This window comes from Rhinolophus sinicus, linkage group LG09 (assembly GCF_036562045.2).
Source record: "Rhinolophus sinicus isolate RSC01 linkage group LG09, ASM3656204v1, whole genome shotgun sequence".
NCBI lineage: Eukaryota > Metazoa > Chordata > Mammalia > Chiroptera > Rhinolophidae > Rhinolophus > Rhinolophus sinicus.
This window is the reverse complement of record NC_133758.1, coordinates 16,891,918-16,914,813: the sequence shown is the minus strand read 5'-3', so window position 1 is coordinate 16,914,813 and position 22,896 is coordinate 16,891,918. Positions and strand designations below refer to the sequence as shown.

The 22,896-nt window shown below is 34.2% G+C and overlaps 1 protein-coding gene across 3 annotated transcripts in view; it reads left to right on the top strand.

The window, feature by feature from the left end:
• The window catches only part of DCC (DCC netrin 1 receptor), a 1,035,569-nt gene that overhangs the window by 852,640 nt on the left and 160,033 nt on the right, over nucleotides 1–22,896 (top strand). For all 3 annotated transcript variants that reach the window (XM_074339962.1, XM_074339961.1, XM_019721869.2), the window contains exons 14-15: nucleotides 1,451–1,561; nucleotides 19,123–19,317. In XM_074339962.1, coding sequence (XP_074196063.1) covers nucleotides 1,451–1,561; nucleotides 19,123–19,317 — 306 coding nt within the window. The remainder of the gene's footprint in view (nucleotides 1–1,450; nucleotides 1,562–19,122; nucleotides 19,318–22,896) is intronic.

Genomic DNA, 22,896 nt, shown 5'->3' with positions numbered 1-22,896 from the left:
GAAAGGGGAGACAGGTAGGTAGAAAAAGGTAAAGGGGGTCAAATATATGGTGACAGAAGGAAATTTTATTTTGAGTGGTGAACACACAACACAATATCCAGACAATGTATTATAGAATTGTACCCTTGAAACCTACATAATTTTATCAGCCAATGTCACCCCAACAAATTTAATAAAATAAAAAAATAAAACACCAGTTTTAACAAAAACAATACACCAACACCATTCTCAATCCATGTCTTCATGGAGCTTTGGTCCATTTTATAAAATTAGAAGCCTCTTAAGAGGACAGCGTTTTGTGTTATAGATACTTTATGTAGGTGAGTTAATCAAGTCATCTTCTCTAATAGTACTATTTAGTGGAGGAAACTGCTTCTTGACATTAAGAAGTCCATTCTAACCATCATTTAAAACACCATCTCCTCTTAGTAGTAAGTTATAATTCCACTTAACACCAAGATTTGCTCATCTTCCTATGCAAAAATCTACAAATATGTAATGTAATGTTGTATGTGATATAAGCATTATTTTTCCAGTGTGTTATTTTCTTGGCACCAAATGTTTGTGGGATTTCAAATTAATGAAAAAAGCAAAGTGGGATTATGTTTTTGTCTTTATCAGGGTTGTGCAATGCCTTGAGATTTAAGGACTTGTCAATGTATGCCGAGTCCTCTACAGCTCAGAAAAGTCACGTGATCTTTTGACAGATGTCACTTGTTTTACAATAATTTGTCATGTTAAGAAGCTACTATGGAATTTCGCTAAAAGGAAACTTATTTACATAAAAAATTTGTACATATTACACTAATGGTCTACGGGGCCTCTCTCGTCTACCTGTACTCTCTGTGTACTCAAAAATAAGTCCTAATGTCATCACAGTGTACAATATTATATGCCCAAATTATCATAGAGTAGACTTTTGTCATGCTCTACTATGGAAGCAATGCAAAACAAAGCATACCTGTGACGGCTTTGAGAGATGAAAGCCCTAGTATTTTCTGCTGAAATGCAATAGCTTTGGAGTCTTCTTTCTTGGCCCAAAGAAAACATAATCACTGACCTTGAATGGGCGATGAAGACATAAATTTTCAGATTGACTGTTCTTGATTTATAGGCAGGCCTCTTCTGGACTGTGAGGAAAAATGATCCTTGCTATTTTTTTATTATTTCTTCATCGTTCATATTTTATATTCTGCATCTGCCCCGAAGCTATTTTCAGGGATACATTTTTACAAACTGGAAAAAAATAAATGAGAATATATGAAAGATAATTTGACTTCTTGGCTGTAATATTTCTGCCCTTTTGGCCAAAATAACAATAATCACCACACCAATTCAAACAGCATAAAGCATGCTACTATTGTTAAAATTTGACTAAAACTTTTGAAACCTAGCTAGAAATACTTATTATTTAGTAATTTATTTTTCTCTGTGGAAAATTATTTTATAGGACTGGAGAAAGGAAGTCAGTACAGCTTTCAAGTGTCAGCCATGACGGTCAATGGCACTGGACCACCTTCCAACTGGTACACAGCAGAGACCCCAGAGAATGATCTAGATGGTAAGACCTTTCCCCACTCACTATCACTCTGATTTCTTCTTTGTTACTTCAGCTTCAAAGGCTCCCTTAAAAAAAGTTAATGAACTGCAACATTGGGGATATTTATTCCTCCTATATCTTTAGATGCAAAAGAAAACCAAAAACGCTTAATGCATATAGAGTCTTCAACAATTCCATATAAATATAAATGATGCATTATTTACAGTTCTCATAATAAGTTACTTCTTTCAAGGTAATTTGAAATGATCTATTTTCTATTTATTTGATTTTGAATAATTGACCTTAAACATTTTCTTCACAGAAACTGCCATAATATCTGATAATAATCATGAAATGTTATTACTTTGCATAGCCTCTCTTACTGTTTTACAATGCTTCTGCAAAACAGCAGTTTGTATTTTTGACTTGTTTATGTTATGGTCATTAATACTTGACACTTTATTTTTATATAAAGGATAATCTGCCTTATTTGCTCCATTGATAGTTGTCAGACATTTGTGGATGAGATATTGAGATTCATATAAAATTCACATAGGACACCCCTAGAGGTAATATAAGATTTTATGGAAAAGTAACTTAAAGATTAGATGTTATTTAACTTGTCTTAGGTAATATAAATTGAGAAGTTATGGAGCTATAGTCGCACTTCATGGTTTCTATACCTTTCACTAATAGGTTAGGAAACATTAATGTATGTATTTATTTATCTAACACGTGTCTCTTCTTCCACATCTATATATAACAGGCATTATTTTAGTTACTAGTATAAAGCAATAAATAAACTCTGTACTCTCAAGGAGTATACATTTTGTTGAGATAGAGATAGATAGTGATAAATGCTCTAAAGAAAAATAAAGCATGATAGAGGGAATGGCAAGTGATTCGGGAGTACTGTTTTATATGGGGGAGGGAGAAGATCTCTTTGGTTAGATAAAATATAAGCACAGACTTTAAGGCAGTGAGGAAGGTAGCTGTGTGAATAAGTCAGACAAGAGCCATCTAGGCAGAAGGAAAATAAAGAGCCTAGTTAGTGGCTGAACTGAGGCAAAGAATCCAGGATAGCTCGGCCTAATGTCGTAAGGGCCTAATGTCATTGGCCTTATTTTAAGAGTAAAAGGGCAGTTAGGCTAAACTATATAAATACCTTATTTTTTTCTATTTTATTTGAGAAATAATTTTTAGAGTTTATATATTTGTCCTTTATTCTCTCATCTACCCTTACTTTAAAAGAAGTGTAACTTAAGCTAAGAAAATTTAACTAACTCGATCAAGTCACTCAGTTAGTAACTGTGGAGCTGAAACTCAAGACCAGGTCTTGTGAGTCAATGTCCATTCCAGGTCATCAGAGAAAAACCCTCAACTAATGCTCTAGAACTGATCCAGTGACAATAAGAGACAGTGATTCAAGGCAAAAGTTTCTAAGAAATGAGGTCATATAATTTACCCAAACCTAAGGGACTGTATCTCTTACTGGAAGGAGTGAAAATAAATGGAGCAGAGGTGATGAAGGTCCTATAAAATATCCAAGATGAATGGGGCTCTCCACTTGACTTATGTGATCTTTCTCCTCACTCCGAATGACTCACAGTCTAAGTGAAAACAAAATGTAAAATCACAGCTCCTGGGATGGCACAGAACTTCTATTTAATTGCATGCTTTTCATATCCATGTAATCTTAATATAATCCAATTCATGCATCCATTTTAATTAAGACTCCCTATGTCATGCTCATGAGTACAGTCTTAATAAATGCTGGTTAATTGGATTTGTTTGAACTTTTCCATGCTCTTGGCTGAATAATGTCCCTCTTTTGCATGCAGCATTCCTCCTTACTTTTTCCTTATGTGAGTATTGATGCAGTTATTATGAAATATAATTAAGAATCTGTAGTGTGACGAGTGATGGGGAGTATAGATGTGAAAGAGATAGGAACAGCCAGCTCTCTTGAGGCATAAACAGATAATGTCTGCACTGATTGAAAAGACTTCATGAAAACAAATAGTACTGGAACTAGAAACTTCAGGAGAAGGGGGTTGACTAGGTTTACAGGGAAGGTGTATGAGACAGCATAGTGCATACGAATGCCTTTAGGAAAATTATTTCTGCCACTATTAGTTGAAAATGCATCCTCACTCATCCAAATGTTACCCATTTAACAATCAATTATCTTAACACATTTCAAATATTGCCTCGTTTCTCATTCTTCCACTTCTTCACTGGGATTGTAATTCCTTAGATAATTCTGTCCTTGCCCGTAATATATACATTAATGATCTAAAACGGTAAATAAAAAATTAATACAAGAATGTTAGTGATATTGATACTTGCACATAATGCTTTTATGGATTATGATTTGAGATTGTTCACCTTTAGATGGAAAGAGAACTGACTCTGGGTGGTGAATACACAATGTGATATATAGATGATGTATTATAGGATTGTATACTTGAAACCTATGTAATTTTACTAACCATTGTCACCCCAATAAATTTAATTTAAAAAGAAAAGCAGGGTCTGTGCCAGCAGCTTATGTGCAGTAGGTTATTTGCAATGGATCCCAGGAGCAGGAGTGAACTGGGGGAGAGAGAAGCACAGGAGGTGAGAAAACCAACATGAAGGTGTATAAATGGGCTGGTTACTGTGTGGTTCACTGGAGCTCAATCCCATCGGGACCTTTGAAGATGACTGGAGCATGGCTCAGAATCGCCCATCAAAGGACATAAGGATGACACATTTTATCTCCAGCTCCCATCCCTCACCAGTCAAGCGTTGGCCCATGGGGTACTGACTCTTTTGCACTTCCAGGTGGCACGTGCATGAGTTCCAACAGGCCTCCCAAGAATGGTTTCCAGAAACCCTTGGTCAAAAAAGAGATACGTGATGGAGCTGAAGCAACTGCTATCCAGTTACAACTTTGTGAGGCTGGTTGCCCAGTAATGGCTGCGGTAAAAGATGAGCCCAGAGTATGTGAGGCATGATACAGAGAGTCTGACATCCCCTCAGCAACTAATGCTTACAATAGGTGTGCTGTAATTATTAGTGGAATCAATTCAAACACTTCCTCCTTGAGACCTCTGCACTGTAGCACCTGTGGTCCTCCAGTTTCAGACCTGGTACACTCAAGGCTTCCTCTTTAAACCAATTATAAGCAATCTTTGATTGCCATATTAAGATGCCCTGAATGGTGAAAATAATAAGATCATGACTTTAGATTTTTACATGGCATTTCTGTATATAATTATACTATCTGAAAAAAAAAGAGGGAGAGAGATTGTTCACGTTTAAATCGTAGTCAAAACTAATAGCCAATTCAGAGCATTTAACTATATGAGTGTGGAAGAGATGTGTTTCTCTTGCTTTGTAAAGCAGTGTTGTACTTGTTGTAAGAAATTAATAGGACCAAACACATTTGGACCTAACGCCTTCTCAGTTTATTAACTTGTGTGTGATCTCTGCTCTGATATACTCCCCTAAACTGATTTCAGTTTCTCTTCCTCCCTTCTTTTTTTTTTTTTAATTTTGACTGCATTATTCAAATATTTTAAAATGTAACTCTTTATAGGATTTAATATTTGCAAAAATAGACAACCTAGGAAGTGGTCACTAGTTGCTCCAAAAGGATACTCAGCTTCATGATTCTCTCTCTCTCTCTCTCTCTCTCTCTCTGAGAGACAGAGTAAACACATACAAACACACACAGACACACACACACACACACATAGATTTATTTATTTATTTATTTGTATTTTAAGCTAAGGAAATTTTCTTTAAATATTCATCTCATTCACGTAATTGTTTAAATCATAAAATAAGATATAAATGGCTTCTTCCAAACTTTCATGGTTCATGTTAGAAAGCTTTGAATTCTAAACATTCCAAAGTCAGAACTTTTGATATAGAATTGCTTGATTTGTCTGAAATTGTGTATATGGAAGAAGCAATTATTATTTTCTTAATTGACAAATTTTATTGTATGTAAACAAAATAATGTGGAAAACTCTCCCCATTTAAATAGGAATAGAGGTCTATTTCTTTTTCTTTCTTTCTTTCTTTCTTTTTTTTTTTTTATTAGTTTCAGGTTTACAAAACAATGCCATAGTTAGACATTTCACCCCTCAGAAAGTGATAACCTTCCTCCCCCAATCAATTGCCCCTCTGACATCATATATATCTATTACAATTCCATTGATTCTATTCCCTATGCTGTACTCCATATCCCATGACTGTTATATATATATATATATATATATATATATATATATAATTATAGTTGACATACAATATTATTCAGCTAGAGGCAGTCATTTTGAAAACCAGCGGAAATGGAAGGCATTCCTCGTCTTAGCCAAAGACATTTGCATTTGGAGGGAACTGGAATGTTAGCCAGGCGCTTCCTGTTGCATAACTTTCCCTTCTTGCTTTCAGTGTCCTGGTGAACTCCAAGATAGTGATCTACTCCTCAGATAGTATCTCTGAGCCCTGCAAGCCAACTAAACAGAGGTCCTGTGGTCTGTGCAGAGGTAGAGAACAATCCCCTCTCCTTCTGTGGTTTCTGTAGTTCCTCTTCCATTCTTGGCTTGGCTGTGGCAGTGTGAAGAGCAACAGTAACTTAGAGAAATACTCTAATTCCTTATGGATTGCCCTTTTAATTAGGATGTTTTGTTAAAGTAATTATAGAACAAATTTCATTGTTTTTTCAGGGTTCCCTTAAAGCATGTTTGCTATTAGTAACAGCTGGGAAGTTTTAAAATATTCATTCTGTGCCTCAAAACTTCAGTTTTTAAAGATTAAGTTTTAAAGATTAAGAGAATTCCCCCAAGTTCTTATGTAACTGTCTTGCACAAGGATATGAGAGAATTTGTAATGAAGTTCAGCAAGGTATCCTCCAGGAAACTGAGCTGGGGGATTGGGTCCTGCTGCCGTTTTATTTTGTCCTAATTTTGACATGAACAGGTGAAAACTGCTGTACCTAATAATGATCTAATTTAGAATTAAACTTCTACCTTAAAATGGAGGAGCGTAGCTATCAAAAATTAGCAATGCAGGAATCCTAAAAATGCAAATGTGCTGTAGCAAAAACTGTGAACTTAGGAGCAGTCTCTAATTTCCTGTCTCCAAGAAATAGATAATTAGCCTTATTAGCCTGATCAAGTAATGGTTGAATGAAATGGGAGTATTGCAGATTCATTTCATGTAGGATGTGAACCACCAAGAAACTCCTGTGTTTTGGAGCTTGCACAATATATGATATTCATTGAGAACCATCTCTTTGAGAAGGAACACATAAAGTTTATTTTCGGAGTAATGATAAGATTCAAGATGATGAGACCACCCAGAAAGATGGAACAGTACATAGTAAAATTGCCATACTTATTCAAAAAATAGAGTCTGAAAAGTAGAAAACCTCTGCGCAGAAGAATGAGAAAAATAAGTTGTTGACTAAGGGAGGGAGTAAGGGAAAGGAAAATATTGTATGAGTTGTATCATGTTGAATAATGTCCCCCAAAATGCCCATATCCTTTAATATGCTACTTTGCGTGGCAAAATAAATTTTACAGATGTGATTAAGTTAGGGATTATGAGATACGGGATTATTCTGTATTTTGCAGGCAGACCCTATGCACTTATAAGGCTTCTTATAAGAGGGAGGCAGAAAGATCAGAGTAACAGAAAGAGATGTTACAAGAATAGCAGAGATTGGAATGATGTGGAGCCGTGAGCCAAGGAAGATGGGCAGTCTCTAAAGGAAGCTGGAAAAGGCAGGAAAAGACATCATCCCTAAAGCCTCAAAATAGAATGTGGCCTGACACCTTGATTTTAGCTCACTGAGACTGATATGGAGTTCTGAATTCCAGAATAACATAATAAACGTGGGTTGTTTGAAGTCACTAGTATGGGAGCAATAAGAAATTAATTCCTTTGCCAGAATTTTTTTTTTTTTTTTTTTTGTATCGTTTCAGTCATTGGCAAAGATGAGTATACTTATACCAGAATAAAAGATTGCATAAAATAAGGTAAACAAGTCAGTTTGTGTTTTAGTTTCACATTAGCATCGTTTTGAGGCTAAACAATGAACACTAAGCTTGACCTTTAAAAAGTAAGTGAAGAAAAGGAAAAATTACAGAAACGAGAGGCTCAACAATCTGGAATTTTGCTCTCTGAACAATTAATGAAAGTTGAATTTGAGCCATAAAGAGATAAACAGTATGTTCTATGATGATGGACTTACCTACTAGATATGTACAAAATAATCTAAAGACCAAAATTTTCTGTGATTTTATGGAAGATAAACACCACGTAAATTTGCATGTCCAGCCAAGAATTGCTTTTCAAAAACACATTTTTAAAAAGAAGATATGTATTTTCTAAATCATTGGAGAAATAAAAATAAATATAACTTTATATAGCTAAGTACAGAAAATAAAGTAATAAAGTAAAATGAAAAATACTTCTAGATGAGAAAAATTCTAACATTAAACAAAACTGAATTTACCTCTCTTTTTTGAGAGACTTCCAGATCTTGTGAAAAACAAAATTACACTGTATACTTCTAAGACAAAGGAAAAAATGTTAAATGAAAATTAGGCAGAGATCTTCATGGACAAATTTACAAACCCACCATAATATTTGAATACACTTTTATCATTACAGAAGCAGTAAATATATACTATTATAGGTAGAAAATATGGACAACAAACCAACAAAATCATATCAGATTATCACTCTTAACACCCTAATACATATCCTTTAATTTCTTTCTTTATACACACATATATATATATATATATATATATATATATATATATATATATATATATATAAAGGTTCAATACAATTGTCATTGTGTATAACTGTCATTAAATGTAAAATAACCAGCATTTTCTATAAATACTCACATATTGTAATGAAGAAATTATATATTAATATAACTAAAATGAGAATCTATAATATATATTCTTCTCCAAACTTCTTTTTAAATTATTTTCCTTTTCATTTTTGCAGATTATGATTTTACATAGCATCCTGAACATATTCAAATTTCTTCAATGAACCCAAAAGACTTTATTTATAGATCATTTGTACAAACTAGAATCCACACAAAACATACAGTTTTATATCCTTAAATCTCTTTATCTATCACAATCTCTTTTTTTCTACTCTGATTTATTGAAAAGACTGGGCTTTTTGTCTTCTAGTTTCAACGGTCCTAATATTTATTTTTTTATCTATTTCTTGTGATATCATTTAAACTGTTTCTTTATTTTCTGTATTTTTGTAAACTGTAAGTTACATATGAAGACCAATGCTATATTCAGAGATTTTTAACACATCTCTCTCAGAATTGGAAAAAATATAAAGAAAAGGATATAGAAGATTTACGTGACATAATTGAAATATCCAAACAATTAAGGAATCACATGTTTTTCCTAAGCATCCAAAGAATATTTAGTGCTTGGCTATAAAGAAATGGTTATTAAAGTTCTTGGATCATACTAAACACATTTATTGATAACAATATAATTAAAATAATAGTCAATAATAATAATATGATATCCCATCTGTTTGGAAATGTAAAAACATACTTTCAAATAACTCATTAGTCCAAAATAAATCATATTATATCTAGAATGCAACTTTGGAACCTAATATCTAGAAAAACTGGTTTACTTGTATACCTATTAGATTAAAAATATTAGGCAACATTTTATAAAATGGATTTATTTATTCATTTCATTTTACTTCTAAGTATAGTTTATTAGTTTGCTCGGGCTGTCGTAGACTTTTTTTTTTGTTTGTTTTTTTAACAAAGGCAGACAGACATTCTTTTCATCTGCCTGTTATTTTGATAAAAACCCTGGTGAAAGCCAATGGCATGCCATTAAAATGCATCCAACTAAAAGATACCAATTTGAGGGTAAGGAATTGGTTTTATAGTAGTGAGCTCGCAAACGTGGTCCTCTGGCCATAATTATGTTAATATGGGGTTTTATGCACAGAGGAATGGATGTAGGTAGCATGTCGTCTAAAACGCTTTCTTTCACATGGCCTTTTGATAGGAGCCATTCAAAATAGTCTGGGCGCTATTTGACAAATAGGTTTGTGGAATGAGATGAGCCAGTGGTACAGCAGCCAATTCATCATGAAACTAAAGAATCCATCCCCTTATTTTCATTCAAGTAAAATTCATCTTACATATAGAGAATGTTGCTGGCAAAGCCAAACTGGATTTTTGAAAGCAATTTAAAGTGTGTTTCAAAACTTGAGCAAATTGTTCAAAATCTCACAGCTGCACTGTGTAAAGGATGGCACAAATTATTTAGACTTGGATAAGTGTTCAAAGAAGTTGAAGTCTTTTCCATGACCACAGCATACTTTTTAATGTGCTCATGAAATGTTTGATCCTCTTATAAATTGCTTGACTTTTGCTAGGTATAACATAGTAGATAAAACTGTGGGCTCTAAAGTCTTAATAACTGGATTTGAATCCTTTAAGATTACTGTGTAATCTTAAGCAAGTAACTTAACTTCCCTAAGACCTGAGTTTTCTCATCTATAAATAGAGTATAACAAAGTGTCCATTTCAATCGATCTTTGTGAAAAGTAACTAAGATAATGGCAAAAAAAAAAGAGTCTTCAACAGTGCTTCAGATATATATTAAACACTCAGCAAATGCTTATTGTTGGTGGTGGTTTAGATAAATTAGATTCAGACCTTCACAGTAATATGAAATACTAATACCATTGGTCTTATGAAGCTTCTTCCTGTCATGATGATAAACCTTGTCTGCATTAAGGGAATAGATGCATTCCCGTCTGATACAAAAACAGGGCATACATTCATTATCTCTTAATAACTCACCATCTAATTAAGATATCATTTAAAGGAGTGTTGTCATATAATTACATCAATAGATGCAAGAGAGCATTTTGTAAAATTAGGCAGCCATTACCAATTTTTTTTTTTAAATTCATGGTAATATAGAACCATAAGGCAGCTTTCAAAATGTTATTGTTTTTGTAAGAAACTAAAAGCAAGCATTATGCTAAATGGTAAAATACTAAATGTATTGTCTTTAAGATCCAAACAAGCCAGGAATGATTCCTACTATTTCTGCTATTCAGTAGTGTAGAGGTTAGGGTCAGGGAAAAAAAATAAAAAAATAAAAAATAAACTTAAAACGTCATAACATTTTTTATTACAAAAGGAAAGAAAGGTTATTTGTTTGAATATTGTGATTGCATTTGGAAATTCCAAGAAACTACACTAAAAACCTATTAGAACCAATGTGAAAATTTAACAAAATAGTTGGTAGATTGATAGATAGATAGATAGATAGATGTGGACACACACAAAAATAGCTTTTTGTTTATTCGCAATAATTAGTTTAAACATTAAACAGAAAAGAAATGCATGTGTACAGCAATCTAATATATAATATCTATGACTAAATTTTACAAGCTGTGAACAAATGTATATAAAGAAAAGATTTTATTTAAATATATAAAATAAGATATAAATAAATAGAAAGATATGTATGTTCCTTGATGCAAAATCCTACCCTTATATAAATGGTAGTTCTTTCAAATTAATGATTAATTTAATATAATTCCAATCAGGTTGAACTTCATATGGAAGAGTAAATGTAAAAGAATTCCCAGAAATTTTGGAAAAGTAATAAACATTAACATTTACTATAAAGCCTGATTTAAAATCAATATTGTACTGTCTGGCATAGAAATAAACAAGTAGATCAGTGTAACAAAACAGAGAAGACAGAAATATTTCTTGCTATATTTCAGAAATAAATAAAAAAATAAAGTTGCCATTTCCACCAGTAGATTATTCAATAAATGGTAGTGAGACTATTGCCACTAGTTAGGGTAGAAAATAAAACTGAAGTTTCCATCATGAAAATTAGTTGATGGTGATTGAGTCTAGTGAGGGAATTGAAGGCAAAAGAGGGCAAAGAAATCCCTTCTTACATAATTCAGAAATAGAAAGTGAGGGTGGTTTTAAAGATTTTGTTGTTTATTCTTTTGGTATTTTCAAATATAACAAAGATGGAGGTCTGAAAGCCATATCTTTTTATACATTTGGAGGTTATGACTTGCTCTTTCAAGGTATCATTTGTATTATAGCTGATTGTGCTCTTCCTTCTGTATTCTTCACGTTGGGACTAGTATCAGGGGCCACCAATCTCCCGAGCAGGCTCCCCTTCGTCCTCAACTCCTCCATTTTCACTCGCAGCCAATATTCATTCAATCACCAGGACCTGTAATTCCTCCCTTCCTAATAGATTTGGAATCCATCCTCTCCTCTCTCCTCCTACCACCGTACTTTATGTCAGGCTCTCCTCATTTGTCACCTGAACTTGCTCCCCTTCCTCGCTAGATTCCATAGTGCTGCCCGAATAATTTTTCATAACCTGATCTGATGTCATTTTCCTAGTCAAATTCTTCCTGTAACAATCCTGTCCTTAGCCTCAAGTCTGACACTCCATCACATCTTTGCATATCTGCACACCCCTCCACGTATGCTTATGCATTTGCACGTAGTGTTTCTTCTGCCAGAGTAGTGTCATTTCACGTTCACATGAGTTCACATACCTACTTGTCCTTTGAAACTGACTAGACGGGGCATGTCATTGAGTGTCTCCCTTCCTGAGGAATGTCTGACTTTTTTGTCTTCTTTTTCCCACTGAGTTATCATCAGTGTGAACTATGATCAGTGTGTGAAAGTTCAGAGGTTATTGGACCTGGAGTCTGACCAATCTCTTTAAGAAGATGTCACTTATTTACTGGGCCTAGGCAGACAACTTTATTCCAGTAGTCTACCTTTATTGCCACTGGAGTAAGATTGTCCTTATCAGGAATTGAAGGACACAGATGAACACCACCACCTCAACCGCCGCCCCAGGTCTACCAGTTTGATTGACAGATTTAGGAGACTTTTATTTTGAAGAATTAGAATTCACTGCTGTGATATTAAAGGAATGAACCTGTCAAAACTCCCTTTTTAGATCACTGATTATACCTGTCAGCTATCCTTGAATTTCTACTTTTTTCTTTTTTTTTCTAGTGTTGTCCTACATTTTATTTTATTTTTTAGTTTTGTTTTTTTTCCCATTTTTCTTGAGGTATAACTTACATGCAACCAACATGAGGATAACCATAATAAGTTAGTTAACACATCTATTACCTCACATAATGACATTTTTGTGTGTGTAGGTAAGAACATTTAAGATCTACTCTCTTAGAAATTTTCAAGTATGTAATACAGTGTCATTTAGTATAGTCCCTACGGTGTACATTAGATCCTCAGAACGTATTCATCTTATAATTGGAAGTTTATACTCTTGGACCAACGTCTCCCCATTTCCACCACCACTCAGCCCGTCAACCATCATTTTACTCTCAGTTTCTACCAACATTTATTTTCAATTGCAAGAGCAATGATAGAGTAAAATTAATACTAGAAAAACAAAAGTAGCTAAAAATAAAATAAAATAATGGAATATGAGATAGGTTCACATAAAACAAGATGGAAGGAAAACATATTAAAAGTAAACAAGAAGATGAAATACAGTTAAAATTATAAATCCTAACTTTGAAAAGTAGGTAATTGATATAAATAATATGAAACCTATAGAAGCACTAAGAGCATAGACTGGTTGCAAAATATTAAATGATAAAAACATTTATTGAAATGCTGAGAATGATGCTTATACATAATATATCTTCATAAATTTTAGCCATTATTGTCGTTAGGAACAAGAACAAAAACCTGGATGGTTTTTAAATAATTTAATGTTGAAAATAAATAAGCTTAGTTAGAAAAACGTGTTTGTAGAGGAATGAAATTTTAAAATCCATTATTTGAATTAATACTCAGGTTGGAAGGAATGACTGCACAGAGGGCAACAGGAGAAAATTTTGAGGGTGATGGAACTGCTCATTACTCTGACTGAAGTGGTGGCTGGACCAGTTCCTGGCACAAAGGACTCAAAGTGTGAAAACAAAGTTTCTATTTCCTATAAGGTTCAATACAATTGTCATTATGTTTAACTGTCATTAAATGTAAAATCACCAGTATTTTCCATAACTATCTCCACAAGATAAGAATTTTCAGAAAAAAATGGAATAACATAGAAATGAAGCAAGGTAAATAGGGTTATTAAAGTTGTTTTCTCTTCGTGGTGAGCAAGACTTGTCTCCGCTAGCTCTTCTTTGTTAATGCAAATGATTGCTGCCATTTCCCGTCTGGTGTGGCTGGCACTGCGGAGTGGTGTCAGGCATTGGCTCTTTTGACAAGTACTCATATTTATGTTCTCTATTTAGTATGCTGCATTTTGTGGGTCATTTTGTTAGAGTTTTGTTCCAGCCTATATTTCTTCACAGAGAATTACATAAGGCAATTGATACACCCAAACTCTGTCTTTCCAGACAGGTCTGGTACATACTAACGTGTTCATTGGTATTGCCAAGGCCTGTTCAAACCAATGGACCGTAACTTCCTTAAGCCGCTCACCTCTATCAACTTTGAATGTTATTTATTTGTTTTTTGTTTGCTTACTTAGTTATTTATTTATTGTAGTAAAAAAAAAAACCACTTCTGATCACCATTTAACTCTACCTTGTATTTTTTTTTTCAGTTCTACTCCTACCATCTTCTTAGTATTAACTTTTTAATATATGTCTTTTTAAATTTACATGCAGCAGAATTCACTCAGTTCTGGGTATAGTGGTATATGGGTTTGTGAAAAACCCATTCAGCCATGTACCTACCACTCCAGTGACTGAGCTGCAGTGAGCAAAGGGGAAAGTGGCAGGAGATGAGGACAGAGAGCTAAGGGGGTGCGGGTTGAGGGGGTGAGGAAGATCAGACCTGACCTTTTAGGCCATCTTAAAGATTAGGCCTTATAATACGGTATGGGAAGATGTGTGGTGGGTGTGGGAGGTTGAACGGAGCAACAACATGATCTTATTTGTAATTTTTTGGTTTACACACATACACTATATCTATATGCATACACATTTATTTTAAATACCCTCTATATGTTGGTGGTTTCTACATATGTGTATCTGCCTATGGCCTTTCACTAAATCCCCACATTTTATACCCACTTGTTGCCCTGATATCTCCACAGGTGTGACCAGGGGGCATCTGAAATTTCACATGCTCCAAGAACTCACTTGTTTTACCTCATATCAGTACATCATCCACTAGTTGCCTAAGCCAAAGATATGTGAGTTATCATTGAGTCTCCTTTTTCCCACACCAATCACGTTCAATCTAGTGCTTTGTTGACTATACCTCCCAAATGTTCCAAATATGTCTACTTCCTCTCCACAATGGTCACAGAGACAAATACAAAAGCATTTTCAGGATCTCCTAATTTTTTAAATGGTTTAAAAACACATAACATACAATTTACCATCTTAATCATTTTTAAGTTTACAGTTCAGTGGCATTAAGTGAATCCACGCTTTTGTGCAACCATCATTACTGCCCTTCCCCAGAACTCTTCATCTTGCAAAACTGAAACTCCATGCCCATTAAACAATAACTCCAGAACACCCTGTCCCCCAGCCCCAGCAATAACCATTCTACCTTCTGTCTCTATGAATCTGACTGCACTAAGTACCTCATGTAAGTAGAATCATACAATTGTTGTCCTTTTCTGACTGGCTTTTTTCACTTAGCATAATGTCCTTAAAGCTCACTCACGTTGCAGCATGTGTCAGCATGCCTTCCTTCTTAAAGCTGAAAAATATTCCATTGTGTGTATATATAATACCATAGTTTATTTATCCATTCTTCTGTTGATGGGCACTTAGGTTGCTTCTACCTCTTGGCTATTGTGAATAATGTTGCTATGAACACAGGTATAGGAAAGTGTGATCACAAAATACGGTGAATGTTTAAATAAAAAAATTAATTACAGTAAAAGACACCTTGCCATTAATCCCCCTCAAAATACTCCCCTTTGCTTCCAACACACTTATCTCATCGTTCTTGCCACTTTCTAAAGCAGTTCTGGAAGTCCTCTTTTGTGAGTGTCTTTAGTCGCACTGTCATGGCTGCCTAGATGTCCTGAATTGTTTCAAAACATTTACCTTTCATGGTCATTTTGACTTTGCGGAAGAGCCAGAAGTAACACGGTGCCAGATCCGGTGAATCAGGTGGATGCGGACACACCATAATATTTTTATCTGACAGAAATTGCCATACAAGAAGCAATGTGTGACGTGGAGTGCTGTCATGATGGAGGATGAAACCATTTGCTCATTTTTCAGGCCGTTTTCTATGCATATCGTTTCTTAAACACTCCAATAAGCCCTTGTAATATTCAGAGTTCATCATAGTATTCCTGGATACAAACTCAGCTCACACAATTCCATCAAGGTTAAAAAACACAACATCACCTTTCCGTTGGATGGCACTTGGCAGCAGCAGTTACTGTATTTTTTTGTCACACCTCATAATACTGCCTTGAGAGGCACCTTTCCTTGCAGACCTATGATCTCAATTCAGTGGTAAGAGGCCATTAAATATGTAAGTGGGGAGGCAGCATATATTCTTATATACCAATCCCCTTATTTTTTGTAGTGTTAAACATGTTTTGAGGTTTGAGTGTAGTACTGAAATTGCCTTTATGCTATAAAGTATAAAGATGCATCTTGCCCTTTTTCTTCAAGAGCTAGTGTGTGACCCATCAACATGGTACGCTCAAAGCTTGAATAGGTGCAATTCTGTGGGGACTAACCTAGCTAAGTCGTAGAGTAGCTACTGATGGAGAAAGTTATTATTCTGAAAACATTTTAAATATTTTTTATTCTAAAAGATGTTGAATATTGTCATTAAATTTTTTAGGCTTTCATATTGTTTTTAAAAAGTTATAATTGCAGAAAATCTGAATACTATTGCATTCATTTTCTAAATGTAAGATTATCTTATTGTTCCAATAATTATGCAAAAGTTCCAAATGTGTTAAACAGAATTTATTGTAGAGCGCATTGCATTTGAAGAATCCTGGAGAGCCTCCGTGTCAATAGGGTTGAAAGTATTAATCCATCTTTTTCATCTCTTTTATTACTTTTACTTAAGTTTTATAGTGGGAAATCCTTCAAAAAACATAGTGTTTCTGCTGTTAAGGTTTATATCCACATTTTGAGATAATTTTTTTGTGATGCCTTTGCATATTATATCACAAGCTTCTTCAGGACAGACATAATAGCTTGCCTCTTTTTGTTCACAAATGGACATCTTCAGAAAGAAAAGCATCTTTAGAAAATGCTGTTGATGTAGCATCTTTAAAAAGTAGCATCTTTTGAAAAGCTGTTAATACGGTACCTATTATACAAACTTCAATAAAAGACACGATTCCATATCACTTAAGCTAGAAGTGTGTGTGTTAAAGATGGATGAAGTTGGTAGTGGAGAATGCATCTCCTTTTGCTATTACATCAAGGAAAAAATATATATTGTAGTAGTAGCATTAATCATCAAATTCTCCTGCATAATTTGTCATATGTCACCATGAGAGATTTTGAGTTAGGAAAAAAATAATGAGCACAAATAATTTAAATATGGCTCAAATCGCTAATATTTTTTTACTAACTATTAATTGCCAGGAGCTGTGCTAAGCACTTAATGGCCTATTAAAGTTTAGATGGGTACATCCTTTCTTAAAGTTATGACCAGAATACTTACATGATTTTCAAAGAATAGATTACATATGCCCGTATTAAACCTATCAAAATATTTATAATAGTATAGTATAACTGCCTTTTTACTCATCTGTCTTTCCCATTAAATTATGAACTCCCAAGAGTGCAGGTTTTATGTCTGCCATCTTCACTGTCTCCTATACCCTGATCATCATGGGTACTTGTCCCATACCCCAAACATAGTAGGGGCTCTATCAATATTTATTAGCTGAATGATGACAAGTGTCCAGAAAATGCATAATTCTTTTAGGATGGGATCATAGGGAAGAATGATGATGTAAAAATCAGAATACCAATGTATTTAGGTTCAACACACCATCTCCTTAAAAGAAAATTTATGTCAGGGGAGCATGTGCATTCTCTCCCTAACAGTTACTAATAATGAGAGTGCTGTTATGCATTAGCCCATTCAATCTGCTCACCACTGCATGAGACCATGGCTTTCCTTATCCTCATTCTGCATGTGAACATACTGAGGCTTAGAGAGGATAAATAAGGTCTTCCGGTCTCTCACAGCTAGCAAGGAGACAGTACAAATGTGAACGCTTCTCTTTCTTGCTGCCAGAGCTCAAGCTTTGAGTCAATCAATATTTGGAATGCCAATTTAATTAGAAGGTAAACTCAGAGAAGATAAATAATGTCATGAGGACACACAGCTAGTAAATGACAGAGCCTGATATTCAACTAAATTTGCACATCTCGAAGTCTATGAGGTTTTAAACCCGGCTGGTGTCTCCTTTTTCTTTCCTATTGAATGCACGTTTCACAGATTCGATAAACCATAGGTCAAGTACCATCCTAACCATGCTGTGCAAATCATGGCCCTAAACTGTGTCTCCTGACAATGTCTTAAGGAAGGACTGCTAAGTTTATTTTTGTTTCTAGAGAAATCAAAATAAGTAATCCTTGGACGAGACAGTTTTTGACATTTCCTTTTCCTTTTTCTTATTCTTACATCTGCCTTAATTTTGTTACTGAGCAAGGATCCGCTGCCCTTTTTGGCACATAAAAGCCAAAATTATGACACCAGCCTTTGAGAAAAGAAAGAGCTTACTTATTAAATACTGAGTTGACTCGCAGGAGATAGGAGGCACTGCTCAAATTTGTCTCCCCAATCTGGTGTACAGACAGGTTTTAAGGCTTAGAGAGAACAGGGTGGTATGAGGTAATGCTGGCGGGGCAAGTTTTCATTGGAGGGTTTTGGAACTTGGCCAACTGTGGTATAGGGTCAAGATGCAAGAGAAAGCAAAAGGAATCCCAATCTGGCAGGGTTTGATTGGTCAGTTCCATATTTGTCCATATTTGGTCTGGGTCTCTGGTGGCCACACTTCCATTACTTGAGCTCTGTAGACTGAAGATTCTTGGTTCTAGGGTCATCATACGGGCAGGGATGGCACATGTGCAGTGCTGTCTCTGTAAAATAACTCTAAGATTGCATTAATCACCAGTCTGCTTTAAGGGAGCAGAACCAGTTTTCAGCTGGTCAGTGTGATTTTTGTGCTTTTTGGTTTCACCCCTTTCATTTCACCTAAGAAGAAATTTATAGGACAAAAATATGCCCAAAGAAAAAAATTATTAAAATAAAGATGCACGATGCTACAGTGCCTACAGAAGGAATTCAGTACTCTCTGTGCTGAAGAAATTCTGTGACACTTAAATAAAACATGAAAAACATATCACATGTGGAAACAAGAAGGAATTGGGGCCAGAAGTGATGCACCATTTGAGGATCTATGAAATATGATATTAGGTTTTATGTAAATGAGAACTTTACCATGCTCTGTGTTCTATTATGAGACAGGCTGATGATGCCTCTTTTTGAATTCTAGAGTCTCAAGTCCCTGACCAGCCAAGCTCTCTTCATGTGAGGCCCCAGACCAACTGCATCATCATGAGTTGGACTCCTCCCTTGAACCCAAACATTGTGGTGCGAGGTTACATCATTGGTTACGGCGTTGGGAGCCCTTATGCCGAGACAGTACGTGTGGATAGTAAACAGCGGTATTATTCCATTGAGAGGTTAGGTGAGTACCTGTGAGTTTTTTCTTTTTTTTTCTTTTAAGGGAAATAAATGATTTATTTAAATAATTTTATTTCTTTGAAAATTGTTCTTTGGAATTTTATTCCAATTTGGAGCATATATTAATTCTTAAAATAATTCTCTTTTTCTATCTTGTATCAATCTACACACACACACACACACACACACACACACATTTTTCCTCTCTGGATTTTGAATTGGGGCATTTTATCTAGAGACATTCTCAACAGTGAGTGCCCTGGTGTGTACCCTTGCTTATGTGTCAGAAGGATACAAAAATGAAAGTCAACGCATTTTTCATCTTTTTCTCACTAGGAAGATATTCTGTCAAGTTTTCTTTGCCCTTGAATTATCTAGTCACATTACTTTCTTTTTCCTTCACATTTATAGATAAAGCTTTGTGGCTATGTCATTATGACTGTAAAACAACACAATGAAAGATGAATTTTCAATCAAGCCAGTAACCTCAGAGTTATCAAACTCCTGTCTACATATATTCCTGATTCTTCTCCATTCCAAGTTCTCTTATTGTACTCAACCTCAGTTCACTGAATTTAATACTTAAATTGTGATATTTGGAATCCATTGAGAATCTGCTTTTTCAGAGAGGTCTAACATGTTTAAAAGTGTTTATATTCATTTTATATCTGATCTTCCATAGTGAATTAAGAGACTATATGATTAACAGCGGGAAATAAAGGAAATATACGTTATATGCAGGGTGCCAAGAATGAAATTCTCATAAAGCAAAAAACAAGTGGATTATACCTGTTGATTTAACATGATTTTATTTGCCTTGAATTACACTGACCTCCTCAAATGCTGCCTGATTGAGGGGAGAGGCGGGGGGGGGGGGGGGGGGGGTGGAGCGAGGTGCTACTTATTTTGTAATGTCTCTCACAAACAGAACATTTGTGATCAGAAGCCTGATTTGAATTTGAATAGCTTTTCTTGCAGTAGCAAGAAAGGGTTTTTTTAAGTGCAGGAGGAAAATTGCACTGACCCATTCTCTCTATAATTGCTTCAAACACTAATAAGAGAAGCACCTACTGAAAATCTTCACAATTTTAGTTAGCTTGGCATTTAGAAATAATATTCTTTCAGTCAGTCCCTGAGTTGGAATGTTAAGGCAATCACAAAACTCATATTTTATGGCTGTCAAACCTATGTCAGGGGACTCTCTTTATTCATTATTCGGCATACATCGTCTGTGACAGTTCATCGTGATGCCACACAGCAGAGGCAGAGATTCCCGTGGCCGTGCACTGGCTCCCCCGCAATGCAAACGTGGTGCAAACTCAGAATGAACTCATGAAGGGAAACTGCAGTGTTTCACAATGTCCCTTTGATAATGATGCTCTTTATTACAAGGAAACTCTCCAGGTGTCTCCAAGTCTAGCAAAGTTGAGGCATTTGGGAGATTAACACTAGCAAATTTTTCCAAATGCTTCACAAGAAATCTAGAATTTTCTCTTAGTGTTAGGAAAACTGTTAAAGGTCAAGTGGGATATGAACCTATCTCATTGATAATCATGAGTTTACATTTTAAAATTTATCCGGAAAGAGTAATTACACACAAACACCCACATACAGACACGTACATACAGAGGGTGCCAAAAATATGTATACATAGTTTAAGAAAGGAAAAAGCTGCATTAAAATAGTAATAATATATACTGATAACAAAAGATGAATACAAGAGATGTGTATACATTTTTTTGAACCCCTGGTTTGTATGAAAGTTTCACCAGATGATACTATTTTAACATAGTCTTATCATAAAATGTGAAATAAAATAATTAGTGTTTTCCATTGTTCAAGTATCTTTACGGTTATGCAAATAAACTGGTATTTAGCCAAAATGTTTGACATTTCTTTATATATATATATATATATATTCTTTATATACCAAATATATATGTATATATTTGGTATATATATACATATCATCTATCATATATGTATGTATATATTATATATGTGTGTATATAGAATGTCTAGACAACATTGTGTTTAGATCTAAAGTTTAAAATTATATTTTAAATACTTTTTCAAAAAGGTACTTATGAAACTGATTTGCTTACTTTAATGTTCAATGGAATAAATAAAACAGTTGGTGGTTTTTTTGCAAAGTTTAAATGTTTTTGAATCATTAACCTTGTATCCTAAGATCTGTTCAATTCACCTATTTGTGCTGTAGCAGTTTTGTAGATGCTCTGAGTTTCCATTTAAACAAGCATGTCATATGTAAATAGGAACAGTTTTACCCTCGGTTTCTGATCTCCTGCCTTTTATTTTTCTTTCTCTTGCCTTCTCTTGGTTAAGAGCTCTAATAAGATGTTGACTAGAAATGGTGGAAAAGGCATCTTTATCTCGTTCCTGATCTTAGTGGAGGCATGAAATAGGATGTTCGCTCTAGGTTCTTCATAGATGTCTGTTAGATCAAGGAAGTTTTGTAATTCTCCCAGCTCTCTGGGAATTTTTATCACGAGTATTTGTTGAATTTTTGTGAAATTTCTCTCTCTTGAAATAATCATATGGTTTTCCTCCTTTTGGTAATATGGTGAATTATATTGAGTGATTTTTGAAGGATATCCTATCTTGAATTTCTCATACAAATCCTATATAGTCATGATGTATAACCATTGCCTTATATTGTTAAATTTGATTTGTTAATATTTAGTATGGATTTTTCTGCCAATATTCATGAGGTATATTTATCTATAATTTTCTCTCATAGTAGTGACTTTTGCCAGTTTTTATTTTAAAGTTATACTGGTCTCATAAAATTAGTTGAACAGTTTGCTCTTCTTCTGTGACTGAAAAACTTTGTGTAAAATTGATATTATTTTATTACTAGAATATTTGATAGAATTCACTAATGAAATCATCTGGATCTGAGATTTCCTTTTTTAGGAAGGCTTTTGATAATGAATTCAATTTCTTTAACACCTATAGATATTTTATATTTTGTATTTTTTCATGAATTGGTTTTGGCAAGTTCAATTTTTCATGACATTTGTCTACTTCATTTTGTCATATTTATTGACATAGAATTTTCATTCATAATATTCTCTTATTATTTGTAGTGATAACTGCATATTCATTTCTGATGTTGCTGATTTATGTTTTCTCTTTTTTTGTGAGGAGTCTAGATAGGTGTTTACCAATTTGTTGATTTTGTCAAAGAAATATTCTTTAACATTACTAATAGTCTCTATTATCTGTCTCTGTTTTGTTTCTTTTATATCTGTTCTTATCTTGACTATTTCCTTTCTTGTACTTATTTTAATCATACTTTTCTCTTCTATTCCTGATTTCTTAAGGTCAAACTTCATAATGTAGATATTTAAACTATTGGTGTTCCTCTAAGTGTTACATTCCTTGTTTCTCATAAATTTTGATGTGTTGTTATACTAATTATCATGTAGTTCAAAATATTTTCTAAATTTCCTTGATTTATTTTTGCCCCATGACTTATTAAGTGTCTTGATTAATTATTTTTTTTTTAATTTTGGATTTTCCTAAATTTCTTCTTATTGATTTTTAATTTTGTTTCGTC